This window comes from Oncorhynchus keta, chromosome 26 (assembly GCF_023373465.1).
Source record: "Oncorhynchus keta strain PuntledgeMale-10-30-2019 chromosome 26, Oket_V2, whole genome shotgun sequence".
Taxonomy (NCBI): Eukaryota; Metazoa; Chordata; class Actinopteri; order Salmoniformes; family Salmonidae; genus Oncorhynchus; species Oncorhynchus keta.
The window spans coordinates 11219764-11237123 of NC_068446.1; the positions used below are offsets into that span (position 1 = coordinate 11219764).

Below are 17360 nucleotides of genomic sequence, written 5' to 3' on the forward strand. Positions count from 1 at the left end.
GCATTCCCAAAGAAAGGACTTTAACTTGACACAAATCGGTTACTGCCACCTATTGGCTTGTTTGAAGATTGCAGCCCATGACACCTTCCATGAAGACAAATTCAGAATTAAAGATGTCCTCCAGTGATGTTGGAAAAGTAATATCCCAAGTATAAAGACAGTAAAGTACACACACCAAAAGGTAAAAATAGGTTTTAAGCAAAATAGGGTTTAGACAACTGCAAACTTCAAGGAATAGGGCATACAAGGAGTTGGTTGGATGGGAAGTTGTGATGTCACTAGAGGAAAGCCCACCCCCGTGCCATGTCATGACTTACCTGGACAACCTATTGAGATTAACCTTTTGTTAATAAGTCATTCAGGTGTTAAATGAGTTGAAAAGGAGACTGGAGTACCACTTTAAACCTAGACTTAATACATTTTATGAAAGCATTTATTTTCAATACACTTTGTAAAATAAATCAATTTTAAGAACCTCTTTGCTTAAAAACATTAAGTGACAAATATCATCAATTAAGACTTAAAAACAAAACCACATTGATACTGAAACATGATGCAGCCTGCAACCACTCCCATTACTTCCCACTTGTTTGGGAAGGCTGTCCAGAAGACCGCTTGCACGGTGGTCTACATCACCTTCAGTGGAGCCACTCCCACTCCATACCATCAGCTCTATGAAGGAGAGGACTGAAATCCCCCTTCACTGACGCTAGAGTCAAACTCATTGGCAGCCTGTGACCCATCCTCATATTCACCCCTCTCTACATTGGAGTTCACCGTCTGTCTGCCCATCTTGTTTTGTCACCAAGGCGGCCATGGTCGGTTGCCAGTGTTAGCCGTCCGATTTGCCCTGAAAGGAAAGACAAATGCACTTTGGTTACGGTTCTTCCTAGTTGACCGTTTGCTACATGAGGGCACATGAGGGTGGTAGGAACAGAGTACCAAGATAGAAACAAAACAATGCCTTAAAATGGTATTTAGTAGGTCAATAAGCCTACAAAAAAATATATAATTCACTGTAGAGCAAATGTTGAATATTCACTTCCTCAAACTTGATATTGTGTCCCACACTTGTTTGAAATTGTGAAGTGCATACAGAGATTGGAGGAGGGGGGGGGGGCATACCTCCATTTACTCACTCCTTGGCCTTCTTTTCAGTGTTCTGAAGCTTCTCTATGAGCTTGTGCTCGTGGCCTCCGGGGTTGGGTCGGTTGGTATTGTCGCTGGCTTCCTTCTTTGACCTCCCCTTGCGGCTAGCGCCACCTGGAAACAGTGCGAGTTCACAGTTCAGATTGTGAGACTTTGAAAACAATAACACACCCACTTGCCTCCAATGCAACATTGTAGCAGTCAACATGTGCCACTTGCAACACGTTGAGGACTTGAGAGTTCTTCATAGATTGAACCTCACCGACCCATTTAAATTGAATGAATCTTCAAATTATTTGTGACTACCATTATTTGATGGTCATAACTTGATAATTCATTGCACATACAAACATAAGAATTACTGATTCTTACTTGTGTATTTTTCTGAAAGGTTGTAGTATTCATATTTGTCATAGTGTTGTTCTTCAAAGTGGGTTGGCTCAACATTCTTCACGTCTACGAAACTTGCCATAGCGACGCTTCTATTGAACAAATAAAAAGTAACTGAGAAATTACTTTTCGCTGGACAGCAACAAAACAACTTTAGAAAGCAGTTATTTTTCCACGGGTGTTTCTCTTTCTTTGAGTGGTTTTCTGCACTTGCCCATGTGCTTAATAAAGCATGGTCGCTCCTCCCTTTCTCCTTGTTATGAGTCCTTGGCCCTTGCTTGAGTCAGTGAAAGTTGCATGAGTTTTTGGTAAATATTTGACGCCAACTGACTTCCAAGGTCACCCATGTCTGTTTTTTTATTTGGTGCCCTTTATTGATTTAATTTGCTATTCATCTTGTGGTACATGTTTTCTTTCTTTCTCTCTCTCTCTATTAGTAGCCTGTTTGTATTTCTGTAATCTATTCCATTGCACAATTATGCTTAATTTCTTTCTATTGGTCTTCTTCCAATAGTCATTTATTTTACATGGTCAATTAACACATTTCTTAATTCTAAATGCACCTAGTTTCCTTCACCGACATGGTTTATCTGCCCTATCAACCCCTCCCTCCTCGGAGACAAAGATTAGATGAATCATGTTTTTCCTTTCAGTCTTATCAACATCTGTGGTTCAAAACTCACACTTCACATTTTCTAACAGACCCCCTTTTCTTTGCTTGTCCTCCATTTGTCTGTCAGGGCTCCATCCAAAGGGTGCTTGAAGGTGAGGTGTGTGAATGTGAGCATGGGGAACCAACTTTTGGTGACAATGCAAAGCTGTTGGTAGATTCTGGTTGTTCAGTAGGCATTGAACCCATTTTGATCGCAGTTCTATAATAGCACCCATGAAATCCCATTGTGTGTGTGTTCTCACGTGTGCATGTTAGTAGAGAGGAAATTAAATGTATGTGGTACTGTACAGTATAGCGAATACATGTAGGCCTACATAAAGGAATACATAAAAATATATATACAGTGGCTTGCGAAAGTATTCACCCCCCTTGGCATTTTTCCTATTTTGTTGCCTTACGACCTGGAATTAAAATAGATTTGTGGGGGAGGTTGTATCATTTGACTTACACAACATGCCTACCACTTTGAAGATGCAAAATATTTTTTTATTGTAAAACTAACAATAAATAAGACAAAAAAACAGAAAACTTGAGCGTACATAACTATTTACCCCCCCCCCCAAATTCAATACTTTGTAGAGACACCTTTTTCAGTAATTACAGCTGCAAGTCTCTTACCGCTTGCCCGTTCTTTAAGGCAAAACGGCTTCAGCTCCTTCAAGTTGGATGGGTTCCGCTGGTGTACAGCAATTTTTAAGTCATACCACAGATTCTCAATTGAATTCTCACTATTCCTTCAATTCTGACCAGTCCCTGCTGAAGAAAAACATACCCACAGCATGATGCTGCCACCACCATGCTTCACTGTGGGGATGGTAATTCTTGGGGTGATGGGAGGTGTTGGGTTTGTGCCAGACATAGCGTTTCCTTGATGGCCAAAAAGCTACATTTTAGTCTCACCTGACTAGAGTACCTTCTTCCATATGCTTGGGGAGTCTCCCACATGCCCTTTGGCGAACACCAAATGTGTTTGCTTATTTTTTTCTTTAAGCAATGGCTTTTTTTCTGGCCACTCTTCCGTAAAGTCCAGCTCTGTGGAGTGTGCGGATTAAAGTGGACCTATGGACAGATACTACAATCTCTGCTATGGAGCTTTGCAGCTCCTTCAGGGTTATCTTTAGTCTCTTTGTTGCCTCTGATTAATGCCCTCCTTGCCTAATCCGTGAGTTTTGGTGGGAAGCCCTCTCTTGTCAGGTTTGTTGTGGTGCCATATTCTTTCCATTTTTTAATAATGGATTTAATGGTGCTCCGTGGGATGTTCAACGTACTTCTTCTTCTTCTCTCTACTTCTCCACAACTTTGACCCTGACCTGTTTGGAGACCTCCTTGGTCTTCATGGTGCTGCTTGCTTGGTGGTGTCGCTTGCTTGGTGGTGTCGCTTGCTTGGTGGTGACGCTTGCTTGGTGGTGACGCTTGCTTGGTGGTGACGCTTGCTTGGTGGTGACGCTTGCTTGGTGGTGTCGCTTGCTTGGTGGTGTCGCTTGCTTGGTGGTGACGCTTGCTTGGTGGTGACGCTTGCTTGGTGGTGACGCTTGCTTGGTGGTGACGCTTGCTCGGTGGTGACGCTTGCTCGGTGGTGTTCCTTGCTTGGTGGTGTTGCAGACACTGGGGCCTTTCAGAACAGGTGTATATATACTGAGATCATGTGACAGATCATGTGACACTTAAATAAAGTCCACCTGTGTGCAATCTAACTAATTATGTGACTTCTGAAGGTAATTAGTTGCACCAGATCTTATTTAGGAGCTTCATAGCAAAGGGAGTGAATACATATGCACGCACCACTTTTCCATTGTTAATTTTTTTGAATTTTAAACAAGTTATTGTTTTCATTTCAGTTCAACAATTTTCAACTATTTTGTGTAGGTCCATTGCATGAAATCCAAATAAAAATCCATTTACATGACAGGTTGTAATGCAACAAATTAGGAAAAACGCCAAGGGGGATGAATACTTTTGCAAGACACTGTATGTACAGTTGAAGTCGGAAGTTTACATACACCTTAGCCAAATACATTTAAACTCAATTTTTCACAATTCCTGACATTTAATCATAGTAAAAATTCCCTGTCTTAGGTCAGTTAGGATCACCGCTTTCTGTTAAGAACGTGACATGTCAGAATAAGAGTAGAGAGAATGATTTTTTTCAGCTTTTATTTCTTTCATCACATTCCCAGTGGGACAGAAGTTTACATACACTCAAGTAGTATTTGGTAGCATTAGCTTTAAATTGTTTAACTTGGGTATAATGTTTTGGGTAGCCATCCACAAGCTTCCCACAATAAGTTGGGTGAATGTTGGCCCATTCTTCCTGACAGAGCTGGTGTAACTGAGTCAGGTTTGTAGGCGTCCCTGCTCGCACACGCTTTTTCAGTTCTGCCCACACATTTTCTATAGGATAGAGCTCAGGGCTTTGTGATGGCCACTCCAATACCTTCAATTTGTTGTCCTTAAGCCATTTTGCCACAACTTTGGAAGTATGCTTGGGGTCATTGTTCATTTGGAAGACCCATTTGCAACCAAGATTTAACTTCCTGATTGATGCCTTGAAATGTTGCTTCAATATCTCCACATCATTTTCTGTCCTCATGATGCCATCTATTTTGTGAAGTGCACCAGTCCCTCCTGCAGCAAAGCCCCCCCATAACATGATGCTGCCACCCCCATGCTTCACGGTTGGAATGATGTTCTCCGGCTTGCAAGCCTCTCCCTTTTCCTATAAACATAACGATGGTCATTATGACCAAACAGTTCTATTTTTGTTTCATCAGACCAGAGGATATTTCACCAAAAAAGTAGTCCCCATGTGGAGTTGCAACCATAGTCTGGATTTTTTATGGCAGTTTTGGAGCAGTGGCTTCTTCCTTGCTGAGCGGCCTTTCAGGTTATGTCGATATAGGACTCGTCTTACTGTGGATATAGATACTTTTGTACCTCTTTCCTCCAGCATCTTCACAAGGTCCTTTGCTGTTGTTCTGGGATTGATTTGGACATTTTGCACCAAAGTATGTTCATCTCTAGATGACAGAAGGCGTCTCCTTCTTGAGCAGTATGACGGCTGCGTGATCCCATGGTGTTTATACTTGCAAACCTTTGTTTGTACAGATGAACGTGGTACCTTCAGGCGTTTGGAAATTGCTCCCAAGGATGAATCATACTTGTGGTCTACAATTTTCTTTCTGAGGTCTTGGCTGATTTCTTTTGATTTTCCAATGATGTCAAGCAAAGAGGCACTGAGTTTGAAGGTAGGCCTTGAAATACATCCACAGGTACACCTTCAATTGACTCAAATGATGTCAATTAGCCTATCAGAAGCTTCTAAAGCCATGACATCATTTTCTGGAATTTCCAAGCTGTTTTAAAGGCACAGTCAACTTAGTTTATGTAAACTTCCGACCCACTGGAATTGTGATACAGTGAATTACAAGTGAAATAATCTGTAAACAATTGTTGGACAAATTACCTGAGTCATGCACAAAGTAGATGTCCCAAACGACTTTCCAAAACTATAGTTGGTTAACAAGACATGTGGAGTGGTTGAAAAACAAGTTTTAAATGGCTCCATCCTAAGTGTATGTAAACTTTCGACTTCAACTGTATATACCGTTGATAGAATGATTCAGACTGTAGTCATGACAAAGTACGACTGTCTGTATCTGTGACACGACTGTCTATATCTGTGAGAACGATGAGGAAGGACCCTTCCCTCACATAAATCTACTCCTGATCAGACGCCGTCGTATAAATTACAGGCAGTGAACCAGGAGATATGAGTAAAACCTCTCAAAGTAGCCTCTTCTCCTAAAGCCTCCGTTGAATATTCCACAAACCATTCCTTTTGGATATGACCTAATTGTTTTTGAGCAAGGAAGGGTTGACACAGGTTGGACACAGCCACAGTTCTTGGCATATTTTACTTCTCTCGATGCCTCCACAAACAGTCATAAACAGTACTGTACTGGCCATAAACCGGGGAGACATGTTTAAGCGTCACTCTCTCGTTGTCCCATTCTCTCTTCTTTATCTATCTCTCTTTCACTCCCACTATTCATATTTCTTACATGTGCTGTTTTCCTTTCAACGGCAGTCTCTCAGTTATCTATCAACAGTCCTGTTCTTTCTTTCACTGTTTTTCTCCTTCTCCCCTTACTCTTTCTGTGACTCGTCCTTCCACGCTTTCTTAGCATCTCTCAGTCATGTGGGCACTCTGTTCAATAAATATTTGCTGAAATATGAGCTTACCATATGAGCTGTGACTAAGCCTGCTCTCAACAAACACACAAAGACTCACACAGACAATTATAAACAGCACGGAGCGCCCCAGACAGTTTTGAAGCATGGCAGATAAGCCAACACTTATCTGTGTCTGTCTATGGTCCATTTTACGACCTTATTTTCTCCATGTCAGTGTTGAATATGAACTTTCCAGTATCTCCACCTCACCACCCTTTGTGCCTCCCTCCACACACACCCAACTAGTAATATCAAATAGGTATAATATATTGCTTTACATTAAGGCACGGTCTACCTAGCTTTACATTCATATTAGTACTCTATTAAGTTCTGTTCTTAGTGATTGTTTTGCTGTTTATGTGGCTGTTTTCTTCACCATAATGTTTACAGATGGTGTTTGTTTCCAGAGGCCAAACCTCCCTCCGCCCCCTCGCAGAATTCTGCTGACTGAACATTTTACACAAACATTACAGTGCAATTGAATGTGTTTACAAGATCATGACTGAAAGGAATTGTCTGTATGTTTCAATATGTAAACATTGAGGAGAGATGTTTGGAAAATATAATTTACTTCACCACTTACATTCCATGGGTTGTAAATATTAGATAAACGAATTCAAACAACAATTATATTTACGTGTGATTATTATAATTTGTTTAAACATTAGAACACCTATATGGTAGAGAGATGCCTTATTTCTTGTACAGTCTATGGCCGAGATGCAATATTGAAAGACCCGTAAGACAAACGTTTGGGGTAGTGCTGTTTGTCCTCGCTGCCAGTCCGTAGTAGGCCTTGAAACGAGTGAAAGCTCACAAACTACCAAAGGTAGGGGAGATAGTCTGAATGTATAGTTCTAAACATTTCGAATAACAATTTACGACTACTTACCAACATGTAACTTTACTCCACAAAATAAACCGCGCTTGGTAGTTGATAAAAGGTTTAAGGAGTCTCAGAAGCTAGCTAGCTATTTAACCAGCTAAGCTAGCTTGCGAACATTAGTTGGCTTGCTAAATTTTCTCATTTTAGCTGGCTAGTTTCCTACAATATGTTTGTTCTGACCACGTTAGCTAACTCTTGCAGACAACTTGCCAGTACAAAGTAAATGTGACATAAGTTGCGAACAATACAGCTAACCTTAATGTTAGCCAGAAGATTCTAACGTTGCGCATGTTTACATTGAGCTGCACTGGGGTCAGAACGCAATTATGGTTAGATTAAAGGCCCATTGCAATCAACGTTATTTTCCCGAGTTTTGATAATATATACCCACACTATGTAGTTGGAATAATATTGTGAAAATGATAATGCCTTTGGTGTAAGAGCTCTTTGAAAAGATCCAGGCTGTATCACAACTGGCAGTGATTGGGAGTCCCAAAGGGCGTAACACAATTAGCCCAGCGCCGTCCGGGTTTGGCCGGTGTAGGCCGTAATTGTAAATAAGAATTTGTTCTCAACTGACTTGCCGAGTTAAACATTCAATTTTAAAAAGACCACCTGAAATTTCTGCCTGTTTTGGTGTAGACCTTACAGTGAAATGCTTATTTACAAGGCCCAGCATTGCAGTTTCCCCCCCAAAATATGGATGAGAATAAGAGATAATTACAGAACAGCAGTAAAAAATAACAATATATACAGGGAGGGGTGCCGATTAGTTGAGGTAGTATGTACATGTAGGTAGAGCTATTAAAGTGACTATGCATAGATGACAACAGAGAGTGGCAGTGATGTGGAGGGGGGGGCAATGGAAATAGTCTGGGTAGCCATTTGATTAGATGTTCAGGAGTCTTATGGCTTGGGGTAATAGCTGTTTAGAAGCCTCTTGGACCTAGACTTGGCGCTCTGGTACCGCTTGCTCTGCAGTAGCAGAGAGAACAGTCTATTACTAGGGTGGCTGGAGTCTTTGACAATTTTTAGGGCCTACCTCTGACACTGCCTGATATAGAGGTCCTGAATGGCAGGAAGCTTGGCCACAGTGATGTACTGGGCCGTTTGCGCTACCCTCTGTAGTGCCTTGCGGTCGGAGGCCGAGCAGTTGCCATACCAGGCAGTGATGCAACCAGCCAGGATGCTCTCGATGGTGCAGCTGTAGAACCTTTTGAGGATCTGAGGACCCATACCAAATCTTTTCAGTCTACTGAGGGGGAATATGTTTTTGTCGTGCCCGCTTCATGACTGGCTTGGTGTCCTTGGACCATGTTAGTTTGTTGGTGATGTGGACACCAAGGAACTTGAAGCTCTCAACCTGCTACACTGCAGCCCCTTCGATGAAAATGGGGCCGTGCTCGGTCCTCTTTTTCCTTTAGTCCACAATCATCTCCTTTTACTTGATCACGTTGAAGGAGATGTTGTTGTCCTGGCACCACACGGCCAAGTCTCTGACCTACTCCTTGTAGGCCGTCCTCTTGTTGTCGGTGATCAGGCCTACCACTGTTGTGTCATCTGCAAATGTAATGATGGTGTTGGAGTCGTGCCTGGCCGTGCAGTCATGAGTGAACAGGGAGTACAGGAGGTGGCTGAGCATGCACCCTTGATGGGCCCCTGTGTTGAGGATCAGTGTGGCGGATGTGTTGTTGGCTACCCATCAGGAAGTCCAGGATCCAGTTGCAGAGGGAGGTGTTTAGTCCCAGGGTCCTTAGCTTACTGATGAGCTTTGAAGGCACTATGGTGTTGAATGCTGAGCTGTAGTCAATGAATAGCATTCTCACATAGGTTTTCCTTTTGTCCAGGTGGGAAAGGGCAGTGTGGGGTGAAATAGAGATTGCATCATCTGTGGACCTGTGGGGGCGGTATGCAAATTGGAGTGGGTCAAGGGTTTCTGGGATGATGGTGTTGATGTGAGCCATGACCAGCCTTTCAAAGCACTTCATGGCTACAGACGTGAGTGCTACGAGTCGGTAGTCATTTAGGCAGGTTACCTTAATGTTCTAGGGCACAGGTACTATGGTGGTCTGCTTAAAACATGTTGGTATTACAGACTCGGACAAGGGAGAGGTTGAAAATATCAGTGAAGACACTTGCCAGTTGGGTCAGAGCATGCTCGCAGTACACGTCCTGGTAATCCTTCTGGCCCTGCGGCCTTGTGAATGTTAACCTGTTTAAAGGTCTTACTCACATCAGCTGCAGAGTGCGTTTATCACACAGTCTTCCGGTACAACTGGGGATCTCATGCATGTTTCAGTGTTATTTTCCTCGAAGCGAGCATAGAAGTAGTTTAGCTCGTCTGGTAGGCTCGTGTCACTGGGAAGCTTCCCTTTGTGGTCTGTAATGGTTAGCAAACCCTACAACATCCAACGAGCGTCAAAGCTGGTGTAGTATGACTCGATCTTTGTCATATATTGATGCTTTGTCTGTTTAATGATTTGTCGGAGGGCATAGCTGGATTTCTTATAAGTCTCCGGGTTACAGTCCCGCTTCTTGAAAGCGGCAGCTCTAGCGTTTAGCTCAGTGCAGATGCTGCCTATCATCCATGGCTTCTGGTTGGGGTATGTACGTAAGTCACTGTGGGGACAACCTCATCGATGCACTTATTTATGAAGCCAATGACAGATGTGGTGTACTCCTCAATGCCATTGGAGGAATCCCATAAGATTTTCCAGTCTGTGCTAGCAAAACAGTCCTGTAGCTTAGCATCTGCTTCATCTGACCATTTTTTTATTGATCTAATCACTGGTGCTTCCTGCTTTAATTTTTGCTTGTAAGCAGGAATCAGGAGGATGGAATTATGGTCAGATTTGCCAAATGGCGGGCAAAGGAGAGCTTTGTATGCATCTCTGTGTGTGGAGTAAAGGTGGCCCAGAGTTCTTTACCCTCTGGTTGCACATTTAACATGCTGATAGGAATTTGGTAAAACTGATTAAGTTTCCCTGCATTAAAGTACCCGGCTACTAGGAGCGCTGCCTCAGTGTGAGAGTTTTCTTGTTTTCTTATGGAGGAATACAGCTCATTCTATGCTATCTTAGTGCCAACCTCTGACTGAGGTGGTATGTAAACAGCTACGAAGAATACAGATGAGAACTCTCTCAGTAGGTAGTGTGGTCTACAGCTTATCATGATATACTCAACCCCAGGCGAGCAATAACTCGAGACTTCCTTTGATATAGTGCACCAGCTGTTATTTACAAAAATACATAGTCCGCCGGCCCTTGTCTAACCAGACGCCACTGTTCCATACTGCCGGTACATCGTAAAAGCAACCAGCTGTATGTTGAGTTTGTCGTCGTTCAGCCACAACTCTGTGAAGCATAAGATGTTACAGTTTTTAATGTCCCGTTGGTAGTTTAATCTTCCCCGTAACTCGGCAATTTTATTGTCCAAAGATTGCATGTTTGCTAGCAGAATTGAGGGAAGTGGGGGTTTATTCGATCACCTCCGACTTCTCAGAAGGCAGCCCGCTCTCCAGCCTCTCTTTCTCCGCCTCCTCTTCATGCAGATCACGGGGGTCGGGGCCTGTTCCCGAGGGAGCCGTATATCCTCCGTCTCGGGCTCGTCAGAGTCGTGAAAGAAGAAACAGGATTCTGCTAGTCTGTGGTGAGTAATCACAGTTCTGATGTCTAGATGTTATTTTTGGTCGTATGAGACGGTAGCGGCAACATTATGTACAAAATGGGTTAAAATAATAAGTTAAAAACAAAGCAGATAAATAAACAAAAAAACACAATCGGTTGGGGGCACGTAAAACGTCTGCCTTCTGCTACGGCTCCATTTTACATCCACCAGGTGGTAAATTAGTTAATCGACCAATTAGATTATGCTGAGCTGTGGGGCACTGGTCTATGGCCCGTGATGTGAATGTAAAAAGTGGTGAGGGAGGAGCACCTTTCTCAAATTGAACAGTAATCTACACTGCGCGGTCGTGTTGTCAACATGGCAGCATGGTACATCATCCAGTAACATACAACCTCTTGCGTTTTTATCAAAAGCAATCACTTTTGAGTGTGAACACAGGCCAGATTAATCGATTCCCTTCAGTAAGCGAGTGAGTTCGAAACCTCTCTGGCAATAACAGAAAGTTTTCCATTTTCCCCGCCCCGCATAGACCACTCCCAGACAGTCCTAACAAAATTAGCCAACATAAGATATGGATCAGAAAACCTACTTCAATGCAGGGATGGGATGTTACACTGTACTCTAAATTTGACCTACAGTTGAAGTTGGAAGTTTACATACACTTAGGTGGGAGTCATTAAAACTGGTTTTTCAACCACTCCACAAATTTCTTGTTAACAAAACTATAGTTTTGGCAAGACTGTTAAGGACATCTACTTTGTGCATGACACAAGTAATTTTTTCAACAGATTTTTACAGACAGATTATTTCACTGTATCACAATTCCAGTGGGTCAGAAGTTTACATATACTAAGTTGACTGTGCCTTTAAACAGCTTGGAAAATTCCAGAAAATGATTTCATGGCTTTAAAAGCTTCTGATAGGCTAATTGACATCAGTTGAGTCAATTGAAGGTGTACCTGTGGATGTATTTCAAGGTCTACCTTCAAACTTAGTGCCTCTTTGCTTGACATCATGGGAAAATCAAAAGAAATCAGCCAAGACCTCAGAAAGACAATTGTAGACCTCCACAAGTCTGGTTCATCCTTGGGAGCAATTTCCAAATGCCTGAAGGTACCATGTTCATCTGTACAAACAATAGTACGCAAGTATAAACACCATGGGACCACGCAGCAGTCATACCGCTCAGGAAGGAGACGCATTCTGTCTCCTAGAGATGAACATACTTTGGAGAGAAAAGTGCAAATCAATCCCAGAACAACAGGAAAGGACCGTGTGAAGATGCTGGAGGAAACGGGTACAAAAGTATCTATATCCACAGTTAAACGAGTCCTATAGCGACATAACCTGAAAGGCCGCTCAGCAAGGAAGAAGCCACTGCCAAAACTGCCATAAAAAATCCAGACTATGGTTTGCAACTGCACATGGGGACAAATATCTAACTTTTTGGAGAAATATCCTTTAGGACAACAAAGTCAAGGTATTGGAGTGGCCATCACAAAGCCCTGAGCTCAATCCCATAGAAAATTTAGGGGCAGAACTAAAAAAGCGTGTGCGAGCAAGGAGAACTACAAACCTGACTCAGTTAAACCAGCTCTGCCAGGAGGAATGGGCCAAAATTCACCCAACTTATTGTGAGATGTTTGTGGAATGCTACCCAAAATATTTGACCCAAGTTAAACAATTTAAAGGCAATGCTACCAAATACTAATTGAGTGAATGTAAACTTCTGACCCACTGGGAATGTGATGAATGAAATAAAAGCTGAAATAAATCATTCGCTCTACTATTCTTCTGACATATCATTTTCTTAAAAGAAAGCGGTGATCCTAACTGACCTAAGACAGAGATTTTTTACTATGATTAAATGTCAGGAATTGTGAAAAACTGAGTTTAAATGTAGTTGGCTAAGATGTATATAAACTTCCGACTTCAACTGTATATCCAAACTGATACATCAAGAAGATTGAAATACTGCTAGTTTTCTGTAAAACTACCCTTTTTATCCGCATGCTAGCTAGCATTAGCCACTGCCACCATTTTTTGGAATAGCAGTGGCAGCCAATCAGTTCATTTGTTGTTTTTTGCAACATGTCATTCTATAATGGCTGCTGTGGCTCCTGCTGGATAGCATGAGGATGAAAATAGGCAGTCGTTCAATCTTCCCGGTGTAACAGTTGGGACAATTCGGAGTACAACACAATTTCTCATCCCCGGAGTCTAACCATGATGTCGTTCCGACCCCAGTGCAACTCATTGTAAACAAGCATAACGGTAGGGTCGGAATCTGCTGGCTTGCTGTAATGTGTGCAAGGCATGTCTGTCATGTTGCTGCTTAAACTAAAGTGAAACTAATTTGATGCATTTTGAACATCTCGTTACCACAGGCAACATCATGTCGGCGGACACCAAAATCGCAGAGCTTTTAACAGAGCTCCATCAACTCATCAAGCAGACGCAGGTAAGTCTCAACCAATGGTTTCTACACCCAAGTGCTGTTGTCATCAGGAGCACTGACCTGTGATTCAGGTACCACAGTGGAGGAATAGCTACCTAGCTGGTTATATTCAAATGTGACTCCAATTACTCATATTTTTACATCATGCCATCATAGGGATTGAAGTCACATTTGGGAGTAGTGTAATAACTAGCAATACAGAATAGGAATGATATTCAGAGATCAAATTAAATCTCATTGCCAAACATCAATCACTGTAATACATTTACATTTTGTGTGCACATTGCATGTTATTTTTGCTGATATATTGCATCATTTTGCGGCTATGCAACAACCACATTGTAATATTAATCCCTTTCCTTCCCTTTTTCAGGAGGAGCGGTCGCGCAGTGAACACAACCTGCTCAACATCCAGAAAACACATGAGAGGATGCAGACTGAGAACAAGAGTGAGCCTCTACCTCGCCTCCCCACATTCTCCTTTGTCCATCCACACTGCAACACTGTTTTAAAACTCTTCATATTACTGTTACACACTGTTTCTATTTATGTATCATCTGGCTAAGCCAGACACACACACGTTATGTTCTTCTATCCTCGTGGGGACCTAAAATGAATTTCCATTCAAAATCCTATTTTCTCTAACCCCTAAACCTAACCTTTACTTGTAACCCTAAACCTTTACCACTAACTTCTTATCTGAATTGTAACCCTAAACCCTAAGATCAAAATATTACTATCCTTGTGGGGACTTTGGGGCTTTTAGATCCCCATAAGGATAGACACACACACACACACACACACACACACACACACACACACACACACACACACACACACACACACACACACACACACACACACACACACACACACACACACACACACACACACACACACACACACACACACACACACACACACACACACACACACACACACACACACACACACACACACAGTGTAATAAGGTGTTATTCTTGTTTCTCCCTCCCCCAGCCTCCCCTTACTACCGGACTAAGCTGAGGGGACTCTACACCACAGCCAGAGCAGATGCTGAGGCAGAGTGCAGGTCGGTAGCCTACACTTGAAAAAGAAAAGGAGAGCCGCACACTCTAGGAGCTCAGATGCAATAATTTAATAACCTAATAACCAACGCTTCGACAGACAAGCTGTCATCATCAGGGTAGCCTACACTGATATCCCTATGCCCCTTGCCCTATGGACCCTTGAAGTGTCCACTGATCTGATATGGTAGGTTTGGTGTAAGCCATTTAATGTAATGTTTCCTTTCACCTATCCAACTTTGGTAGTTCAGTGATTGGATGTGTTTTCAGAAATCATCGCAACCATGTGGAGTACGTAAGTACGGCTTAATTCCAAAGAAATAAGTCGGGCGTCACTCTTTCTCTCCCACAGTATTCTTCGTCATGCTCTCGACAAAATTGCAGAGATCAAATCCTTATTGGAGGAGAGGCGAATAGGTAAGAATGGAAGGAAGGAGACGAGAATAAGCCACTGTTAACTATTGAGATGCAGCCCATGCCTCACTCTTTCCTCTCCCCCAGCGGCTAAGATGGCAGGGGTGAACAGCGACAATGACCCCCCCAGGAAGACCATGCGGAGGGGGGTGCTGATGACACTGCTCCAACAGTCAGCCATGACGCTCCCGCTGTGGATTGGCAAGCCAGGAGACAGGTAGGGTCTGATGATTCAGTCTCTCCTGAGCTCAGTATAGTAGTGCACAACATTTTACAACTGGAAACAAAAATGTGTGTTCTTTTTTTTTTTTTTTTGTGTTTTTCACCCCAATTTCGTGGTATCCAATTGGTAGTAGTTACAGTTTTGTCTCATCGCTGCAACTCCCGTACAGACTCGGGAGAGGCAAAGGTCGAGAGCCATGCATCCTCCGAAACACAACCCAACCAAGCTGCACTGCTTCTTGACACAATGCCCATCCAACCCGGAAGCCAGCCGCACCAATGTGTCGGAGGAAACACCGTACACCTGGCGACTGTGTCGGCGTGCACTGCGCCCGGCCCGCCACTGGAGTTGCTAGTGGGCGATGAGACAAGGATATTCCTGGCGGCCAAACCCACCCTAAGCTGAACGACGCTGGGCCAATTGTGCAGCGGCCAGCTGCGACAGAGCCTGGACTGAAACCCAGACTCTCTAGTGGCCCAGCACAGTGCCTTAGACCACTGCGCCACTCGGGAGGCCAAAATCTGTGTTCTTGTTGTGTACATTTCAAGTTCAGTACCCCCCCCCATTTATTTTCCACCTGCCCCTTTTTTCTGTCCTCCATTACTATATTACTCCCTCAACCCTAAAACCCTCCATCCTTCCCTGTATCCTCCTCTCCTCCAGTCCTCCTCCCCTATGTGGGGCGATGCCAGCCAACAGTGACTATGTGGCCAAGCAAGGGGACAAGGTGGCAGCGCGGGTCAAGGCCGTGGACGGAGACGAACAGTGGATCCTGGCCGAGGTGGTCAGCTACAGCCACTCCACCAACAAGTAACTATCAGCAAATCAGCTCCAGCCTCTCTTAGCCAATCAAGTACAGCCATGTACCACTATTACCAATCAACTACAGCCTTTAACACTTTTAGCCAATCAGCTACAACACAGACTGTTTTGAGTTGTATTCTTTTGCTCTATCCTTCAGGTACGAAGTGGATGACATTGATGAGGAAGGAAAAGAGTAAGTCAATGTCTTCATTTTCTATATTTCTTTTCCTACTATTTTGTCTTGTAGTACATTGAAAATCTCAACTGAAAATCTCACCTTGGATATAATGACAATTATCTACTCTACTTCTTATCTCCCCCCCTCCCATCCTCCTACTCCAGGAGACACACCCTGAGCAGGCGGCGTATCATCCCCCTGCCCCAGTGGAAGGCCAACCCAGAGACTGACCCGGAGGCCCTGTTCAGTAAAGACCAGCTGGTGCTGGCCCTCTACCCCCAGACCACCTGCTTCTACAGAGCCCTCATCCACACACACCCACACCGGGTGAGACAAGGAAAGGGAGAGGAGCGGGGGGGGGGCTGATTGACGTCATTTGAATAGATTTTGTTTGATGACAACTGGTTCAGAGATCATGTTACTGTACACCAAACCCTACATCCAAGCAGGCCCCTCGCTTGGCAGCTTCCCCTCCATCCTTCCAACCTTAACCATCATTGGGGAAAATGCTAAACTGACCCCAAATCAGTGAACTCTGTTCTCTCCACTAACCGCCATGCTCTCTCTGCTCTCTCAGCCCCAGGACGACTACTCAGTGCTGTTTGAGGACACGTCGTACGCAGACGGCTACTCCCCGCCCCTCAACGTAGCTCAGAGATACGTGGTGGCCTGCAAAGAGAACAAAAAGAAGTAAAGAAGAGACTGATGAAGAGAGGAGTCAGGAGAAATCAAGGGGACTGTAACTGAAGATACTGTATTTTGTCAGATTTGACAAGTACACTGTGTAGACAAGTGTTCCTAGACCAGTGTTTCCAACCACCCCCTCCCCAGAATAACAATGGATTCCATACCATAACCACACGTATGGACACACTGAGGGCGGGTTTCAAATAAAATAACATCAAATCAAACTTTACTTGTCACATGCGCCGAATACAAGTGTAGACCTTACTGTGAAATGCTTATTTACAAGCCCTTAACCAAAGGTGCAATTCAAGAAGAATGAATAAAATATTTACCAAATAAACTAAAGTAAAAAATAATAAAAAGTAACACAATAACAAGGCTATATACAGAGGGTACCGATACCGAGTCAGTGTGCGGGGGTACAGGTTGTAGAGGTCATTTGTACATTTAGGTAGGGGTGAAGTGACTATGCATAATAAACCGCGAGTAGCAGCAGTGTACAAAACAAATGGAGGGGGGTCAATGTAATAGTCTGTTGGCCATTTGATTAATTGCTCAGCAGTCTTATGGC

At 43.4% G+C, this 17360-nt stretch overlaps 2 protein-coding genes across 4 annotated transcripts; one reads left to right on the plus strand and one right to left on the minus strand.

Moving 5' to 3' along the window:
* Positions 1-415: 415 nt before the first annotated feature.
* Positions 416-7662, minus strand: LOC118358924 (nuclear protein 1-like). 2 transcript variants are annotated; one of them, XM_035736934.2, is made up of 4 exons: positions 7338-7662; positions 1522-1631; positions 1126-1263; positions 416-850 (listed from the first exon to the last, which is right to left on the minus strand). In XM_035736934.2, exons 2-3 carry the CDS (start codon positions 1619-1621, stop codon positions 1136-1138), a joined length of 228 nt encoding a protein of 75 aa, XP_035592827.1. In that variant the 5' UTR covers positions 1622-1631; positions 7338-7662; the 3' UTR covers positions 416-850; positions 1126-1135. The 2 variants fall into 2 exon arrangements, with proteins under 2 accessions (XP_035592827.1, XP_052336190.1); XM_052480230.1 differs by lacking the exon at positions 7338-7662 and having other exon boundaries at positions 1522-1791.
* LOC118358923 (SAGA-associated factor 29-like) lies at positions 7139-17013 on the plus strand. 2 transcript variants are annotated; one of them, XM_052480228.1, is made up of 12 exons: positions 7139-7274; positions 10882-10979; positions 13346-13419; positions 13790-13865; positions 14416-14488; positions 14584-14670; positions 14836-14900; positions 14985-15114; positions 15784-15930; positions 16082-16117; positions 16267-16429; positions 16680-17013. In XM_052480228.1, exons 3-12 carry the CDS (start codon positions 13354-13356, stop codon positions 16794-16796), a joined length of 960 nt encoding a protein of 319 aa, XP_052336188.1. In that variant the 5' UTR covers positions 7139-7274; positions 10882-10979; positions 13346-13353; the 3' UTR covers positions 16797-17013. The 2 variants fall into 2 exon arrangements, with proteins under 2 accessions (XP_052336188.1, XP_052336189.1); XM_052480229.1 differs by lacking the exon at positions 14584-14670 and having other exon boundaries at positions 7141-7274.
* Positions 17014-17360: the final 347 nt, after the last annotated feature.

What these genes read in the sequence shown, in the direction of transcription:
- LOC118358924 (XM_035736934.2), bottom strand. Translation starts at nt 1,621, where the DNA reads ATGGCAAGTTTCGTAGACGTGAAGAATGTTGAGCCAACCCACTTTGAA. An exon ending in CCTTTCAGAAAAATACACAA is followed by an intron (nt 1,264 to 1,521) that starts GTAAGAATCAGT and finishes CACTGTTTCCAG; the next exon opens with GTGGCGCTAGCCGCAAGGGG.
- LOC118358923 (XM_052480228.1), top strand. Translation starts at nt 13,354, where the DNA reads ATGTCGGCGGACACCAAAATCGCAGAGCTTTTAACAGAGCTCCATCAA. An exon ending in ATTGGCAAGCCAGGAGACAG is followed by an intron (nt 15,115 to 15,783) that starts GTAGGGTCTGAT and finishes CCTCTCCTCCAG; the next exon opens with TCCTCCTCCCCTATGTGGGG. An exon ending in TCCACACACACCCACACCGG is followed by an intron (nt 16,430 to 16,679) that starts GTGAGACAAGGA and finishes CTGCTCTCTCAG; the next exon opens with CCCCAGGACGACTACTCAGT.